The following is a 17,874-nucleotide window of genomic DNA, read 5'->3' as shown; positions in this document are numbered from 1 at the left end:
CCAGACAAGAGCCATCAACTTCAAAGCAAAGAAACGGAAACAGTTGCTTGAGGAGCATAATTCACAGATGCCGTTTTGGTGCCTAAAAATACTGCACCATGCAACAAAGGAAACACTCAGAGATGGTGCTGTGAGATTTGTGCATTCCTGCTCACTGCTTAACACTATCTCGCTCTAATCTTTCAAAGCACAAGAGAATCAATCGAGCTTTATGGTAAATGTTTGGCAAATAGGCAAACAACCAATTGAGAACCATTTTGCAAGAACTTGATAAGATTTACAGAATTCCCAAACACAGTGCATGCATGGCACACTGTGATCAGTTATAAAGATAAACTCTATCAAATGCTGGAAACACTTGCAAAAAGTTCCTACCACCAAAATCTCTGCAATACAATCTCAGGACTTGCATTCCAATCCGCCAAGTTCCTCTCATGACTCTGAGTTATGCATCATCCATGTGAAACAAGTGTCATTGTTTGGTAAGAAGGAAGGTGTATCCAGCAGAATAAACAAGGTTGAGTCAGCCAACATGTATATATGGAGTATTTGGTACAAAAAACCCAACTGCACACTTCTGGCAGTTTTGAAAAGGAACTTGCATCAGCTTGCAACACCGTCTGCACAAGTTCTCCTGAAGTATACAGCTAATCCTTCCGCTAAACAAGGGCTAGTAAATCCAACAAACTAAAAGTGATAGTGATTCCCTGTCACCATTTTAAGGGCTGCTCCAACACTAAGTGGTAAATACAGATGGCATTACTGAAATGCAGACAAAAACCAAGTCAAGAAAGCAGATTCCAAAACACGCTGGTTCTGAGCCATTGTTCCTTACTCCTTAACAAACACCAACACTCCTAGCACAGAAGCTTAAGCACTGCTAAAAGACTAAAATGACTAGTGATTAAAATTAGCCATAAGTATCCAAATACTACTACTATCACCAAACAAAAACCAGCAATCTCGAACAATCAATAAACACCACTAACAACCAACAAACACCACCATCAACAACCAGCAAACAACACCTCAAAATGACAAACACCATCACCAAATACCAACCAACAAACACCACAATGATGATATGAACAATGTATTTTCACCTACCACCAAAGCCATAATTTCGATATTACTGTGCTTGACTATGAAACCCCAGTGCATCATACTTTGTTTATTACTTGGATATTTCTACGTCAGTAGGAAAATTTGGCAGTGGGAAATTCACTGCAGACTTTTTCAGTAAAACCCCAGCAGTGGTAAGTGATAAACCTTGATGACAAATCTGTCAGTATGCAACAGCTTCAGTATGTAAGGCCTATTGATACTATATTTACCACCAAATAATGACTGGCTACATGTTCAGGACAAAATGTACACCCTTCCTCAAAGCTCAAAACATCCCAGTTCTTCCATGGCCTGCACACTCGCCAGACAAGTTGCCCAGCTATAGCAGAACAGTAGGACAACTTACTACACAATGTGTTGTATTGCTACAGGCAAATGGTAGTCACACAGGATACTATGTGGAAATTCTGTTGTACAACCCAAGCTGCTGGGTGGCATGGTGGTGCAACGGGTAGTGCATCACAGATCCAGGTTTCCTGATGTGATCCTGAGCTCGGGTTACTGTCTATGAAGACCTTTGCATGTGTTTCTGTGGGTTTCCTTGGGGTTTCCTGGTTTCCCCACCACCTCCCAAAAACATCCCAGAAGGTGGATTGACATTTACATATTTGTCATTAGATTTCATTCAAAAGCAAGAAAGTACACAAACCTGCAATGCTTGGTTTTAAATTTTCAGTCCAGTGTTTTTTGAATTTCAGTTTTCGGTTTCTGCTCAATGTTTTTCATTTTCCTTGGGGACCATTCATTTCCTAGAACTTCATCTGGCAGTACAAGATCGACCTCACCGCCAAACAATTCTCAGCAGAGAATTTATTTTCGAAGCATTTATGAACACACAATCTACCCCAGCTAATGTTACTCCAGTGTTACACGTTTATTAATGAGTCCATTTTTACCTCATCCATAAAAGTCTGGTCCAGATCATCCCTTGTACAGTACAAAGTCTGGCTACAACCCAACATCCAATCAGCAGAGAGGATAATCAACTACATTACTTTACAAAAATCACATCCCTTTCTTCTGATGATCACATTCTCCAAGCCCTTGCTTCTTGGAAACAATTAAAAGCAATTAATTATACAACACAGCAAACATCGTCTTTCAAAATGGAGTAAACTCTGAACTGAATTCTTTGGATGAGCACAGTGTTATACGTGAAAAATTTATATGTGTATATGTGAAAATGTACTTGTCTAATAAACAAATCTGCTTCTGGTCACTAATTGTTATGTCTGTGTCTGATCATGTACGGGCCAAACCGACCGATCCCCAAGACACATCCTGTTGCAGATCATGAACTGACCCTGTAAACAGACACAGCTAATCAAACACTCATCAAAACTTGGCACAGAGAATGCCTAACTGCATTAGAACGTATCAGATCTATCCAAAAAAAAAAAAAAGCTATGTAGTGCACTACAAGTGTAATAAAAAATACATTACACTGTAACAGTGCACTACATTTTCAGTCAAGAGCCATTTTAAATTCACCCCTTCTCTTGTCTAGCTGGGGTCAAGTAATCTCATGTGGTACCAATCATGCTATATGTATATATGTGTGTGTGTGTGTGTGTGTGTGTGTGTGTGTGTGTGTGTGTGCGTAACATTTTCCCTAGATGAACTGCTTCTTCCACTGTGTTTCCACCCACAAAAGCTGATCCCCAAAAGGATTGTAGGCGTTTCTACAGAAACTCAGGCAAAAAATGTTTGAGGCTTTAAGTCAAAATTAAGTCTAATTCCGAAGTTAATTTAGATGATAACTCCCGTAAATTCAAATCAACATCTGATCTAAAACCAGATAATATTATTTCATGAAGGAATTCATGCCTACAAAGCACACAACATGTTGCTTTAATTGTTATATAGAAAAATCATATTCATTCTACGGTTCTTCACTCTACAGCAGCATGGTTAGAAATATAAATAAATAAATAAATAAATAAATAGACACTAATTTGACTGGCATGCATTTGCACCATACTCGTGGTATTTCAGTGATTCTGTGCTTCACAGCGAAAGGTTGTAGGTTGAAATCCCAGGATAAAATAACAAGTAACAAATGTAAGCAAGATTGTATATAGGCACTGAGGTGTTCTTGTGTGTGAGAAGTGTTTCATTTGTTTTAATTTGTTGTTCTAGTGGAGGTGTGAGCAGAAGGTAGGTGTGTGCATGCATGTGTAGGCGTGAGTGAGGAGGGAGCAGGTGTCTCTAGCAGTCTGGTAAACACAGGGTGGTGTCTCTATGTATAATTTAACCATCCATCCATACAACCACACAGTCAAACACACACCAGTACCTACCTTCTGCTTACACATGCACTTGTGCATGATAAAATAATACCATATTATATACAGGGTGCAGCTAAATGACATGTTATTTCCACCTCTAAACACTTGCATTCAATATTTAACAGTCTGTTTAATAAGTGATACATATAATAAACCATCATGTTCTTTTAATATTCATGAGCCGGGACTTTACGCACAGCCATCATCCTGTCCAGCCCACAGAGCTCTGTGAAATAAGACCTTCTGAACCACTGGAGTAACATAATACTCCTCTGTGCTCCTCTTTTCCACAATACAGGCATTAACAGGCTCAGAAACTTTAACCGCAAGAAGAATTTCACAGCCAAGCTCACCCGTACTGTTAAACTACAACACTACGGCCTGCCTGGCCTGCCTGGCCTGCCCGTCAACTTAAAAATGAGTCTTTATCAGACTCTAAAAGGGAAGCTTACAGTGTAATTTCTGTAATGACAACAAAACATTACACAATTAAGTACGGCATAAAACACGCCGGGACGTGTTATAGGGAAATAATCAATGACAGAGTGGTGTCATGCAGCTGGCAATTACTATAACCATCCTGAAGTTTATTATTTTTTAGCACATTTTGTAGTTACATTTGATGTTGTGGTATGTATGAAAAATTAATTCCTGTTAACAGCTATAACCAGTCCTTTCCTCCAGCACTTCTTTTTTTTCCTCTTGAAAAAAGACAAAGTTTTTCTGTTTCAAACTGTTCTGGATGTTAAGACTATAAAAAGCTTTCTTAAATTTTGTAGTTCCAGGTTTTAAAGGTTAATTTTGACTTTGTATATTAAGTAATATGAAGAGGTTGAATTGAATCGATTTAAGTCTGTATTCGATAATTTGAATTTGTATGTAATGCTTTAAAACTCAACAACTAGTCACATGTACACAATTCAAATGACTAACAATGCATTTTGAATTCAATTCATCAAATCAGTTTCAAAAGCACAAATATGCTCATTTGCTTTTCCAAAGTGCCCAGAACTAAATCCGAATCTGAATTTGACGAACAGACTTTATTGAATACGCGATCATTTTAAAACTGAGTTTCTAACATGTTACAAATTTAAATTTTGGAATACACATTCAATTGCAGATTAATTTAACTTCAAAACATGAAGCACAAACGATTCACAAATATTGTTTTATAGAAAACTAGCTTGACTTCAGAGATGATTAACAACCAGTCCCACTGCTTGTATAATTACATATAGCTTATTCAAGTACCTGTTTTAGTAAATAAAAACCTAGATGAGCTCAGATATCTAATCATTAAGAGGACGCACCATCAATCATTTCTTTATATTTTTTGGGGTTTTTTTTTAGCCTTACCGTGGCTAGCCAGTCCAGGATATGAGGTCAGTAATACCATGAAAAACAACAAATAGCATACCTTTTAGGCTTGAAGCCAAACAGCCCACAACATTACACCTCCACCCACCCACTGATTCACACATGATGGCTAGATAAGGTCACACAGCTTCTTAATATATGTGGTAGCATGCTTACAAATAAGAAACAGAAAACTGCTGAGTAAAAACGATTCACATGCTTCCTTACACATCAATCTGGGTTAATCATTTCGACTTATAAATTTACATTTGACGCAATAAAAGCCGTTGAGTATTTGGCAGGAAGTAAGGAAACCCCAGCCAGAGCAGACAGAGGAGTTTATAGCCTCTGACATTTCACTGGGTGCTGCAGATATGGAGATAATGTTGCAAATAGAAAAGCCACCAAGCGAGGTGTTTTTGAGCTGGAGTTTCAGGACATGGGACTAATCTGGGAAATTTATATTCCACAAAGTCTGAAAGAAAATTTGTCTCAAGTTTATCAGCTACTGCAATCAGCAACACAAAGAGCCACAAAGAGACTGGAAAGCACAACGTTTCATTCATTTGAGAGAGAAAGGATTACATCTACAACATTAATGGTCCAGTGAGGAATTGCCTAGTAGGTTATAGGGTCAAATCCCTTCACAGTACATCAACAAACAATTCTAGCAGCACTATTACACTGCAATCAGTCATTGCAAAATCCTAGAAAATTACATAATTACATTATAAAGATTAAATGTCAAATCATTTTTGATTTATAGATGAATGTTTAGTTGTCTATATGCATGAGAGATGTACTCCTAAAAAAAAAAAAGGGGGGGGGGGGGGGGTGTATCTGGAAAATATGAGTGGCACTGTTAAAGAAACACTGATCAGACAGAGCTCCACCACAATCACTCAAAATGAAAAGAACTACCATACAGAGCTTTGTGAAATGGAAAACAGGTCACACCAACAGCACCAGCACAGCATACAACAACAGCCATGCAGAAAGGAGCAGATCTATACTCCATATTGATTTTCAAATAATTCCAGTCCTGACCCCCCACCAACCATCATCTGCAAAGCATGCTGGGAACTGCCATGGATCGCACCGTGTCACTGTTACACTAGAGAGTTAGTTAGCCGATCCAGACCAGCGTGGCCCAGAGAAGAAATGCAATCTGCTGGTCACACCAGCAAAATCAATAGTGCAGATCATAGACGTGTGGTGGACGAATCAAACTGGTTCCTGAACAACAGTCTTGAGTCTCATTTCAATTCAGTTTGAGGAGACTATATAAGAAATCTCAGATATTCTGAGGTAGCTTGAGAGGTCTTGCAGCAGCATTTCAATGCAGGTCTTGCACAAACTTTCAGGATGATTACAGTTTATCAGTCAAACTAAAACACCTTAGAACCAACTTGTCATTCCTTGGCCACAGCCAAGTAATAGAAATAATAATTAACTGACGATTAAGCCTCTTAAAAATATTTAAAATAAAAGGAATTATCTGCAAAGACGTTTTTAGTCTCAGTGTTATGGGCTAGTTTTTCTAATGCCATCTTTCTAAGGATTCATACATAAAAATGCAAATGCAGTGGAATATAGGGTCAGTAAGAGCTGGATTGAGTCGTTTTGTTTCCCTAATGATGCTGATGAAGACCAGACCAGTCTACATAAATGACAGAGAGAGAAAACAGAGAGCTTTGCTACTCCAAAGCAGTGCTGGCACTCATTAATTATTTTCTGTTTTAATTACAGGAGCTGGGAGTCAAGAAACCCAGAAACAGAGCCACACAGCCCACTGCCTTCGGATACTGCGATCCCTAAAGCACAAAAGCACATTTGTTAAGTCGTCTCTAAACAACTCTGGGGGCGAAAAAAAAAAGAAAGTCTGTTTGACACAAGAACGTGCACAATAGTTTACTCACCCAAACATTTACTCAAGGGAGTCATCATGATCCCGATAAACTGAGTTTGTTTAATAGCGGTGTCATAACTCTAGCCAGGAGCTGGAGTTAGGAGGCTCTTCTAGGAATATGACACTTATCGAATATGAGTTTACATTTTATGGTTGAGTGAAGTTTATTTAAGTGCACTTTAATAGGATGGTATACAGGAGCCACCCAAAAACTAAACATAAAAGTCATGAGAACGACCATGTCACCTTAAGCAAGACTTTTCTTGCCATCCATGCCACACACACACACACACACACACACATCTTTCCATTTAAGCGATTTGCAAACTGCTTGACATACAACTTTGGCTTGCTCCCAGCAAATTGTTCTTTTGGTGAAATGGAATGTCATATGCAGCCAGTCATAACATGTCACTAAAAAGCCAATCCTTGTTTCGGTAACGAAAGCAGTGTGGGATGAACAAGAGACTCCATTTGAAATTTAATGAATGTGTTGAGGGATTGCGCTTCACATTAATATGAATTAGAGAACAACAGAGGAAACCTGGAGCCTCACAACACTGTTAAGGACCATTGAGTTATCTATTGTTCTGGAGATGAGTAAACATGAGAGGACAGGAAAGGACAGACTTTGGTTTAAGTCTGCTTAACATACAGGCAGAAAAAAAGGTACTGGACATGTAGATTTTTGTTCCCAAAGTTCAATGTAAATGTCCATGTGAAAGTCCCATTATGTACATTAAAATATCTCTGCAATTATAACTAGATGTACAAAAGACGTACCCCTGTGGTTCCACCCCAGTGGCATGCATCAATACCCTGAAACCCCGGTTTAGTAGCTTTTCTGAGAGCATACTTAGGAATAAAGATGAAGAGGTCAAGTTTCTCCGAGGTCAAAATTCCATTTAGATTTTTTCATTTGGTCAATTTTTTTTCTGAACAAAACAACTTGGGATTTAAACTCAACCTTCTGTACGGTCATACCACTGAGTTCCCATGTTTATAATTTTCTCCATTTCATGTAATTTATCCATAAAATAAAAATGAAGAAGTGCAAGTAAATGAGGAACCTGGAACTATAAAGGTTCACGTCAATGTGAAACTACATAAGAGTGTGTAAAATGTCAGAAGGGGTTCCTGGAAACTGCTCTTATCTGACAGTATCGAACAAAAATCATGACAAAAAAAATCATTTCAGCGAGATTAAACCAAGCCTCGCAAATGCTCACACATTCGTCGACGAGATTATTAATAGAAAATAAAACTTTGTTTCCATAGCAACTGTTTTAGTCCATATGGAAAGTGTCTGCTCCAGTTGCCAAGACAACCAGCCCACGGTGAACTCGGAGCTAAGCAAGGCGGGGAGAGCTGGCGGTGCTTTCCTCACTGTGCCTGGACAAGAGGAGGGTCGGAAAACTCATAAACATGGTGCGAGGTGAGCTTGCGAGGTTGCAAGGCTAGATGCATGCCTAGGCTTGCAGTGTAACCGGGAATTAATGTACCATTCTGCTGAAAAATGATACCTTTTCAGAGGAATGCTACACAGTTCAACGGAAATCTTTCACCAACAACAATACAGTCTTTGGTAGAGAGGTTCTTGGTGATTAAAACTGAAAAGGTATCACAGAGCATAACTGAAAGCTCTGGGCCAGTGGTAGTGCAGTGGTTAGGATTCTGAGTTCAATCACTGGACTGCAAGAGAACCACTGCTGTTGCTGTTGTTGCTTTTTTAGCAATGCCCTTACCTCCTCAGCTCTATGACTGAATGGGTCTTTGAATTAAAACGCGAGCTAAACGATTAAAATGAACAAACCACAAGGTCAAATTCCATTTTTATTTTCATCCCATCCACATGCATATATAGGGGAATGAAATATTATGACAGGGCCATGGTGCAAGCTGTTATTTTGGACAACCCTTTAGTTTGCTCTCTCCCAGGACCTTCCAGCAGAGCATGCCACAAAATTACTGCCTGATAAGTGCTCGAGAGCGGCTGCTCTGCTCTGGGAATGCCGGCTTGGGAAAACCAGACCTAGAAACAGAGGTCAGCTCACTGATCTATACAGTAGAGGACTTACCAAAGAGTGGCCACATCTGACTGCTATTAAAATGAATGCAATTAAGAAATCCTTAGAGACAGAGTCTGGCAGTTCCTGTACCAATGCTTAGACTGTTGGTGTGTCTTTAATAAGATGTTTCTATTTCTCTTCTCCTCATTTCTGTGTCTACTGTGGAAAATAAACAGGGGGCCGCCATTAAAATTACAATACAGTTTTACCTTCACCAAGGACTATATGAATGTACAAACTGGAAGCACTTATCTTCACCCAAGACCAGCAAGGTTTGGCAACATTTTAACTCAATATGGACCAACTGTGTTGAGCAAAACAGATGAGCAAACAGTGAAGACTAAATAAGGAGAGAGGAAAAAAAACAAATCAATAGAGTCACTGTCACTAATTACTTGTCACTACAAGTCACTGAATTCAACAATTCATCCATGCTGCCTCAAAAGGACTGAGAAAAAGGATTATAGCCAGCAAATTATGGCTATACTAATATTCTGTACTGGTTAATCTGAAGCACGATGTCCCTCTAGATTACTAATAGATAACGCAGTGTAACTATGACTTTATGTTGTTGCTGTAAAGTAACTATAAATTTTGTGCTTTTGACCTCAGAAGGGAACACATAATATGCTCACAGTTCGTGTGGTTAAAGTTGTGAGAACACTGTTGCTAAGCAACTGGCCAAGCATATGCTAGCTAATGACTGAGGCTCAATTTAACTAACTAGCACTTCTCTATACAAACAAAAGAAAAGGCAGAAAGACACTGGAAATGGGACATAAATATTGGGAATGTCAACATTTTCCTCAGATGTGTCGGTAAATTACCAAAAAAAAAAATGTGTGTGTCTAAAATTACACTTATCATACTTAGCATGGAAGCTGCTGTATTAAAAACCTCAATGTTGTGTCAGAACTCACTGTCAGAACTCTAAGCTATTAGAAAATGTCGACTTCAGAAGTTAGGAATACCACAGCAGATGAGTCAATCAGGTACAGTCATCTTATAAACAATATGCAGCATATGTTTATAACATATTTAACTATTATACAGCCACAGATTTACTACTGTACTTTGTTATGGTGGTTACACTCTTGGCCAGGATATTACGACAGTTTTACTGTGATTCCTATGTCGAGTTTCATTTCAAAAATAGTAAAACTATGACAGAAATATCATAATAACTATGATATAGTTATATATAGTTATACATAATAACTATGGTGTAATCATTGTTTGAAAACCATGGATATCTTTTGCACTAAATGTCCAATAACAGGTGTGTTCACCACGCTCTAAACATAGTAGTGTACTCCAGCAAATCCTAAAGTCAGTTATATCATATCATAAATGTGGATTTGTCTACACAAATCAAGGAAATTAAATGTATTATGTCCTACAGTAGCGATTTTTAAAGTGCTTATATCACTCTCATCACCACTCCGACCCACAAGCTGCAAGCAGAAAGACCCAGTAAAGTCCATTTACATTACAATGTCCATAACTTAATAAGAGTGCTATAACAGCCACAGCACTTACGTCCCCAAAACCTCCTTGAAGTCGTAGATCTCCTTGATGTCAGATGTCTTTTTCTTCCACGAGTGTCCATCTTCACCCAGGGGCATCTTGTTACGATCAAATATCGTGTAGCTGGGAGACAGAAAGCACAGTTCAGTCATACATGCTAGGTTTCTTGATAATACGGTAAGCTGCATTATTTTGTCTTGTTAACTCTACTGGTGAGGGAACGACTGTTTATAGCTATTATAATGTACGTTTTTTGGTAATCTGTATACCAGTGGGGGAAGGGGGATGGGGTAATATGAGAGGTTAAGTTACTTTACTTCACCATGTGCATGAAGGACTGCAGATCAAGGGTGAGATTGCAGAGGTCAAAGTTTAAAGCTAAAGTGCATTTTCGTCTCAAGTGACGCAACTTATCTTGTAAAAGGGTACTTTCAAGTGGCAGAATCTGGGAAAGGCCCATTAGCAGAATCTGGGAAATGCCCATTTTTGTGGTGCCAGCACATGGGTTCAAGTGCACACTGGACAGGGATATTAGGGATATGTTTCTTTATTGGCTTAGCCCAATGGTTATGGTTTTGAAAGTGAATTCAAATCACAGGACACCCAGAGAGGCCCTGTTCAGCTATTAAGCATGGATAAACATGTCTAACAAATGTAAATTGATGAAACATAAAAGTATTCCTTGTAGCAGCTTTATAATTCCTCTCAAAAACAGAACATAAGCATCCATTTATAGAAACCTATGAAAATATTACCTTTATGAGCATTAACCATTATGACCATTGCAGAAAAATATCAATTAAATTGCATTGTTATATTTGCCTGAATTGAATTTTAAAGGAAGTTATAATATTTATCAATCAAATATGAGACATGTTCCAAACAAGATATTATGGATGTCAATAGATTCCATTTTATTTAATTCCACGATTAATTTTGTAAAAATGATTAAAATTATTTAATTATTTAATCAATTCAATACACAAAGCCATGATTGATTTGCGCTTCTTTAAGAAGTATTTAATGCATTGAAGATATTTCTCAGGTTACTAATGTCAGGCTCTACATTTGTGGTTAGCTTGTGAATGCTGCCTGTGCTGTATACTCACTGAAGCATGTCAAATGAATTTGAATGTTTCTGTTTATAAACGTAGATTTTTAGCATTTACAATCCATTTATAAGATCCAGAATGTTGCATTTGGAGGAATTCTAATTGATACATGAGAAAAGTACATTTTTACACCCCTACAAAAGACATTAATAAGGCTGAGGTTATAGCTGGGTTGGAGGAAATCCTTATTTCATTCTTAGTGTACTCTTAATATGCACTTTACTCTTTTATTAATTCAAGACTTTGAATTAATGCAATGATTTCAGACAAAAAGAGCTGTTGAAAATTTTCCCAAACAATGTCACAATCATAGAGCTGATAAATTGTTCTAATGCCTACAAGATCTTTTGCATATTGGTCTGTGTTTTCCCTAAAAGGTTATGTTACAAGATATGCAAACTGGTTCACTGAGGCATAAACTGTTCAGCAATTCTTTAGAATAGTTAGGATCACTTCCTAGGAACCATCATCAGCAGAATTGTTTCGACATTCATTTTGAGAACTGCATTAAGCAGTCTCATTACAATTACCCACTGTTCTAATAATCATTTTTGTAACTCAACCTCAGATTTTCTATCTAGATATCTGCAAAGATGAAATATACGGGCCGTTCCATTATACAGTTAGGATCAATGAGCAGACGATCAATGAGCTGAATGACTGCGCTCCTCTTTGCAATAGTCTCGCCTCCACTCACTTTCCCCACAAGAGCTTCCCTACGAGTTCATCATCCATTTAAAAAATGCATTAACTCCAGGATCAGAGAGACTCTCACAGGCTTCTGAAAAATATTACAGATATAAAATGATATCGCGTGATACTGACTGCATGCTCTTTCCGAGATACCCATGCGGATATCAGGAACGTACATTTCATAGTGTTGGTGTTAGTATGAAATTGTGAAATTTATCATGCCGTGCTTGGTGTACTTCACTCACTGACCTCATAAACACACCGAACCGGGTGAAATAACTCATGCCTTATATAAAAGTCTTGTACAAGTTATTATATTTTCCATCTAATCCCTAATACACTGGGTGGAGTTGTGTTGTGTGGAATATGCTCATTGTGCCTATTTTTAGGGCACTGCGATGGCACAAATAGTGGGCACATCAGTCATCACGCGCACACACGGCCTTTCAAAGGCAATAATGGGAGGGCTTCTCGGACCAAAATAACCAGCTTAATAACAGTCTGCTTTCCAGGAATCTGGAGATAGATGCTGTAGGAGATGTGCCAAATTCTGCTTCTTCAGGCCTACACTGGCAGACTGACCCAGTATACAGTTACTGCTGATCTACAACTTGTGTGACTTTGATTGCCTCTTAAAAAACATTATTGTGGAGATGCAAAGGAATTTGTAATGGTATTCTGTTCTTAACTTGGAGCCAACAGCACATTATCTCGTCTTTTGTCAACATGCCAAAGTGTCTGGGTTTTTTTTTTTCCCAACAGGAGACTCATTTAATCTTGTAGTGAACTGAAAATGGAAGCGACGTTCATGGTGAAGAAGTTAACAGACACTTCTGGTCACTTCTCAAATGAGAATGAATAAAATCCTTAATGCGAATTTCATATCATAACAATTGTGGCTTATGATATTATTGTTTTATTGTTTCAAGATACTGACTGCATATTTATATTTATATATTTACGCCTATCTGCACATTTTAGCTACAAATAAATGTTTGCAGCATCTCTTGGGCTTGTAATGGCCTTTAGATTTGCCTAAATTAGGAAATCAGAGAAATAAAGAAAAGAAAGTCACAAGTTTATGGCATGTGTAAGGTTTATGGATCGGATTTGATGACGTCAGACCCACATCAACAGATTTTCAGGCTGATCGGTGTGTCACTATTAAAATGTTGCTTTCCTACAGCACTTCCTCCTACACCTAATGCGAGATTATACACACTTCGTATTGCAATATATGACATAACTGGTTACCGCCATATGGATAAGATCCTGTTAAACCTTTATTATCCGACTCGGCACTAGAAAACCCTTAAGTAACAAAGAGCAAAGTGAATACACTGGAAGTCCATTGCATTCATTTTCCTACAGTTCTTGGGTCTGAAAGGTTCAGTAGGTAGAAGGTGGTGTCTCAGTGCAGAACCAATGTTAGCAACGTTAGCAACTGTAGAGTTTGCTGAGGTAAGAGAGAGATCTAGGGTCCCGCAGCTGATAAAAAAAGCAAGCCAGGAAGTCACAGACTGAAGAGGCTGAAATTAACAAGTAAGCCTTGCTGCTTCTGAGTCTCGGGCTGACCGCAGGATGTGAAGTTTCACTTCCCTAATAGAGCACAGTGGTGCAACACTAAGGCATGATATATTGGGTAATTTATAGAGTTTATAGTTTTAGCCTTTATAATTTACTTGGTTAAAGGCTAGTAGTAGTAAATGGCAGTAAAGAATGTTAAGTCTGAGGGTTGACATCCATCATGCAGTCCTGAATACTTGACTGAAAGTATGTAACTCATCTTGCTAAACCAGTACGCATTGAACATTAATGGTTATTACCGGTTTAGGAAGACAAGCTATGTACTGAAGATTAATGTGTGTTTATAATCCCTCTGTCATTACTGGGGCAATATAGCAGACGCAATGAAGGGTGATTTTTATATGCTACTTCAATAAGTCTGAGATTAGTTCATCGGAATTTTTTTCTATGGCTTCTTCTATTAGTGCAGCCTTTTCACTGGGGCATCATTACTATTATACAGATATTGTATATAGATATACAGATTCAATATGGATAGCGAAAAATAGAAAAAAGCAGGACTGTCATGCTTTCTATTCCAGAAAGGTCATTTCCATAGAAGCATGAAATGATTTGTTTCTCCACAGCACAAACACTAAACAGACCAAACCTGATTAGAGAAAATAAACTTCCTTGAAACTTTTTCTTTCAGAAAAGTTGGCAAGCCAAAGACGCTCATCTTAACAGCCAAAGCCAGCGAAGAATGTAACACATGATCAAATTTAGATCACATCTTAACAAGTGAGATGATGCCAAAGATATACACTGTCTTCTGCAGTAGCTCTGCAGTCATTTCTTTCCAAAATTACAAATGCTCCATAGATGTTTTCAAGCTAAACTGAGATTGATGCATCAATCAGATCCTTTAACAGGCCCATAGATATACCTGAGACACTTAAAGACATGTAGACAGGTAAAAATGCTTTGGCATGGCTCAAAACAGGTTTATCCAAGAAAAAGGAGCTTGAGTGCTTGGTGTGCATGCAGGGTGAAAGGTCATAAGGGCTCAGATGTTTACCGGTCAGTGTGGACCGAGGATATAGAAGGAGAGATTGAGCAGTATTGAGCAGGAACTAACTACCCTATAATTTGGACAAATGGGGAAAGTCGTACCCAGCATGCAGCATTCAGAATAGTTGGAGCTCATCAGAAAGAGAAGATACTCACTGGTGTCCCATGGCTGCTCGGAAGACACAAGAGACACAAAAATCACACCTCAAACCTGGGTGGATAAATCTCTTCTTTTTTTTTTTTTTTTTTTTTACTCCGGACGTGTTTTACTAAAAGTGGAATGATATTGAAATCGCTTTGTCCAAGTTGGGTCAATTTTTCTCACAAAAAAAAAAAAAAAAGATTTTTTTATCTGTACACTCCTGGGCAAAAAACAAGGCCAAGCCCAAAATGGCAAATATTAAGGTCTTATTGGTCTTAACAACAAATCATTGGTCACAAACAGGGAAATTCACTTATAAAATTTTCATGTACGCAAAGGTAAAATCATTATAATGATTAAAATGTTTGTTGTAAAGTTCAAGCTCATTTTAACACATGTCTGGGTGTATAAAACTTTCCAAAAATATCTTCTGGGATTTTTTTTTCTTAAAAGATTACTCATTATTTGCTCATCTGCCGCACCTGATGCAGCCCATCAAGAGCCACAAGCCTTAAGCATTTAAAGAAATCAAAGAAAAAAAGCTATCTCATACTAACTTCCTTTATCTATTTGTTTAATTCTTGCTAATTTCCTGACCAATTATTTGTTGTTAAGACCATTAAAAACTTGCCATTTTGGGTTTGGCCCATTTTTTTGGCCCGAAGTGTATATAAAGTCATAAGTATATTACAGAGATTATACCTAGGTCATTATGCAGAGATGCCAACATGCAGAGGTGCCAAAAAGAAAATCCTAGCAGGCAGAAAGAATTTACTACAAAACCCCAAGAGGCTAATTGTTTTTCCCTCAGCTGTGTGCCAAGCAAAAGTAAAAAAACAGCAAGGCAAAAGTCCGGCGTGACCACAATTTAAGAAAAAGCAGCTGCTCTATTTTTTACTGACCAAAGAGACCACAGTTCCACCTACATGTTTCTTGCGTTCTACTGGCTCACAAGTATTCCCAAGTCGATGTTCACCTAAATAAAATGAGCATGAAGTGAAAGTAACTGCTACCAGATGCAAATGAGAATCTTTCATGTCCTGTGCCCTTTCTCCTTCAGTGGATTTCCTCTTCTGCTGTGCAAATTTTATTCACACTTGGTCTGACTGTTGTTTTATATGAGAAATTGCTGTAGCAAGGGTTCAAAATTGTAAATGCTATGGCTAAACTGTAGATGTTGACACCTCTGCCATTGTGACCTGAGAACAACAGTGGAAAAAAAATGTCAGTATGAAATAACAGTAATTTTAGCCCCTGTATTATTTTCATAAGTGAAGCACCTTTTTGTGTCTGTCTTTATAAATATTGCCTTTATCACTAAAACGGGGATGCAGCTTTAGTGTGTTGGGTAAAGTCTATTCAAGCATGGAGGATATTCTTTTAAAATAGATCGTCATTGCTAAAAAAAAAAAAAAAATACCATAAATGACCCAGAAGTGATAACTGCCAAGCTTCTCCACATTTATCCAGAAAACTCTTGCACCTTTTACCACTGATATTTCCCTTAGGTTAAATTGGGTTTGTTATTTTATCCATGTTTCACATCCATTTCCTTGATCTGTAACCAGACTATTGTTTATTAACATGGCAACTGAACACATGGCATGCTCATTAATAGTGCATCATTTCCTCCATATTATACAAAGCGTGGGAAAGTGGTGCACACGTGTGGGTGGGAGTGTAAATTTTTTCCCCAGCATTTTCCCCAACTTCCTCTACTAAGTCCGAAGGGCACCAAAATAAGGTGCTTTTGTGGCACTAATTAGGCTACATGGAGATAACCCAGACAGCAGTCAAATTGCTGCCACAATAGTCCAACTTTTATGACTTTTGTATCTGATAACAATCTGTTCCCGCTCATGTGACATTTGCAATACGCTTTGCATTAAAGCAAAACAAAAAAAAAAAAAAAAAAAAAAAGCAAAATTGAAAGTTTGTTCAGATGAGACATGGTTTCAAATTACAACTGGGCAGAAAAGGAAGTCCAGCTTCTGTTATGTCAGTTAGGTGACTGGGCAAGAAAAAAAAGCTCAGTGCACTTCCTTGACTGTGTTGTTAAGTGAGACGTGTTTTTAACATGTCCTTTCACGTGTCGCTGTCACATGCCTTGCACATTGGGCATTCCAGATCAGTGTATACAGAAACTGATAACAGTTCATGTGAGAACTTAAAAGCAAGATGGTGTCTATAAAAGAACAGGATACATCAATGCAGCAAAATAAAGTGCTGGAGAGAAACAGTGACAGACAGACAGGAAAGTGGACAGCATCCCTTCCACAAATCTTGAATCGTGAACCCAAATATTTACCATTCTTCCTTCCAAAAGCACTGGCTTGCATTTATTTGACCTTTTATGGAGCTGCAAAGTTTCAGGAAACTCCTAGATGCTTCCAATTGCCTTTTCATAAGGTACCAACTTTCCTGCTGTCAGACTTCTCATGTGGCATTTTGAGCAGGCCATGTTAGGATTAACCACTTCCCTCAGCTCATTCACAAGTTTTCCTTCTTGATTGCGTTGTAGCTGTGTTTCTTTGCATGAATGGCAGTTTAGAAGAGGATCAGCCTGCATCCTTAATCCCTGGCATTCATCTGCATCTCTGTGCATTTCATATGAGAGCACAAATGCAGAGATAAAAGCGTGCACAGGTTCTAAGAGTGATATAATGGGTTATCAAGCAAGATCATTTCTGTAAAGCATTGCAAACATGATCTGTAAAGCATTGCAAACATGATCTGACTTTATGCATAGCCTGTCATTTACATAATGACTGAAACATCTTCCTGAAGTCTAATTCATACACAGCGCGCGCGTCTCTCTCTTCCTCTATGGAGAGATCTGCATGTCAACAACTTGCAATTAAACCCAAGTGTCCAGACCAAGATTCGCTCCCATATCTGTGTTCGATTTCACCCGTGTGTGTCTGTGTGTGTGTGCGTTGCTTCCTACCTGAACGCCGGAGATGAGATGAGTTGAGCTGACGTTCGTGCGCGCGCTCGGCCCGCTATGTGTGCAGTGCTGCTCTGCTTCCTCTCACAAGCCCTCCAAAAGCAGCGCACCGCTGACGTCACAGCG

At 38.4% G+C, this 17,874-nt stretch overlaps 1 protein-coding gene across 2 annotated transcripts in view; it reads right to left on the bottom strand.

Moving 5' to 3' along the window:
- camk1b (calcium/calmodulin-dependent protein kinase Ib) overlaps positions 1–17,874 on the bottom strand; it is a 42,247-nt gene extending 24,373 nt beyond the window's left edge. Inside the window, exons 1-2 of one of the 2 annotated variants that reach the window (XM_026935208.3) lie at positions 17,749–17,874; positions 10,290–10,400 (exon numbers count right to left, since the gene is read on the bottom strand). In XM_026935208.3, the coding sequence (XP_026791009.3) occupies positions 10,290–10,375 (86 nt within the window). In that variant the 5' untranslated portion in view covers positions 10,376–10,400; positions 17,749–17,874. Of the gene's footprint in view, positions 1–10,289; positions 10,401–14,815; positions 14,842–17,748 lie in introns of those variants that run through there. The other variant, XM_053227072.1, reaches the window with a different exon arrangement.

The sequence above is a fragment of the Pangasianodon hypophthalmus genome, chromosome 20 (assembly GCF_027358585.1).
Source record: "Pangasianodon hypophthalmus isolate fPanHyp1 chromosome 20, fPanHyp1.pri, whole genome shotgun sequence".
NCBI lineage: Eukaryota > Metazoa > Chordata > Actinopteri > Siluriformes > Pangasiidae > Pangasianodon > Pangasianodon hypophthalmus.
This window is presented reverse-complemented; position numbering and strand designations above follow the sequence as displayed.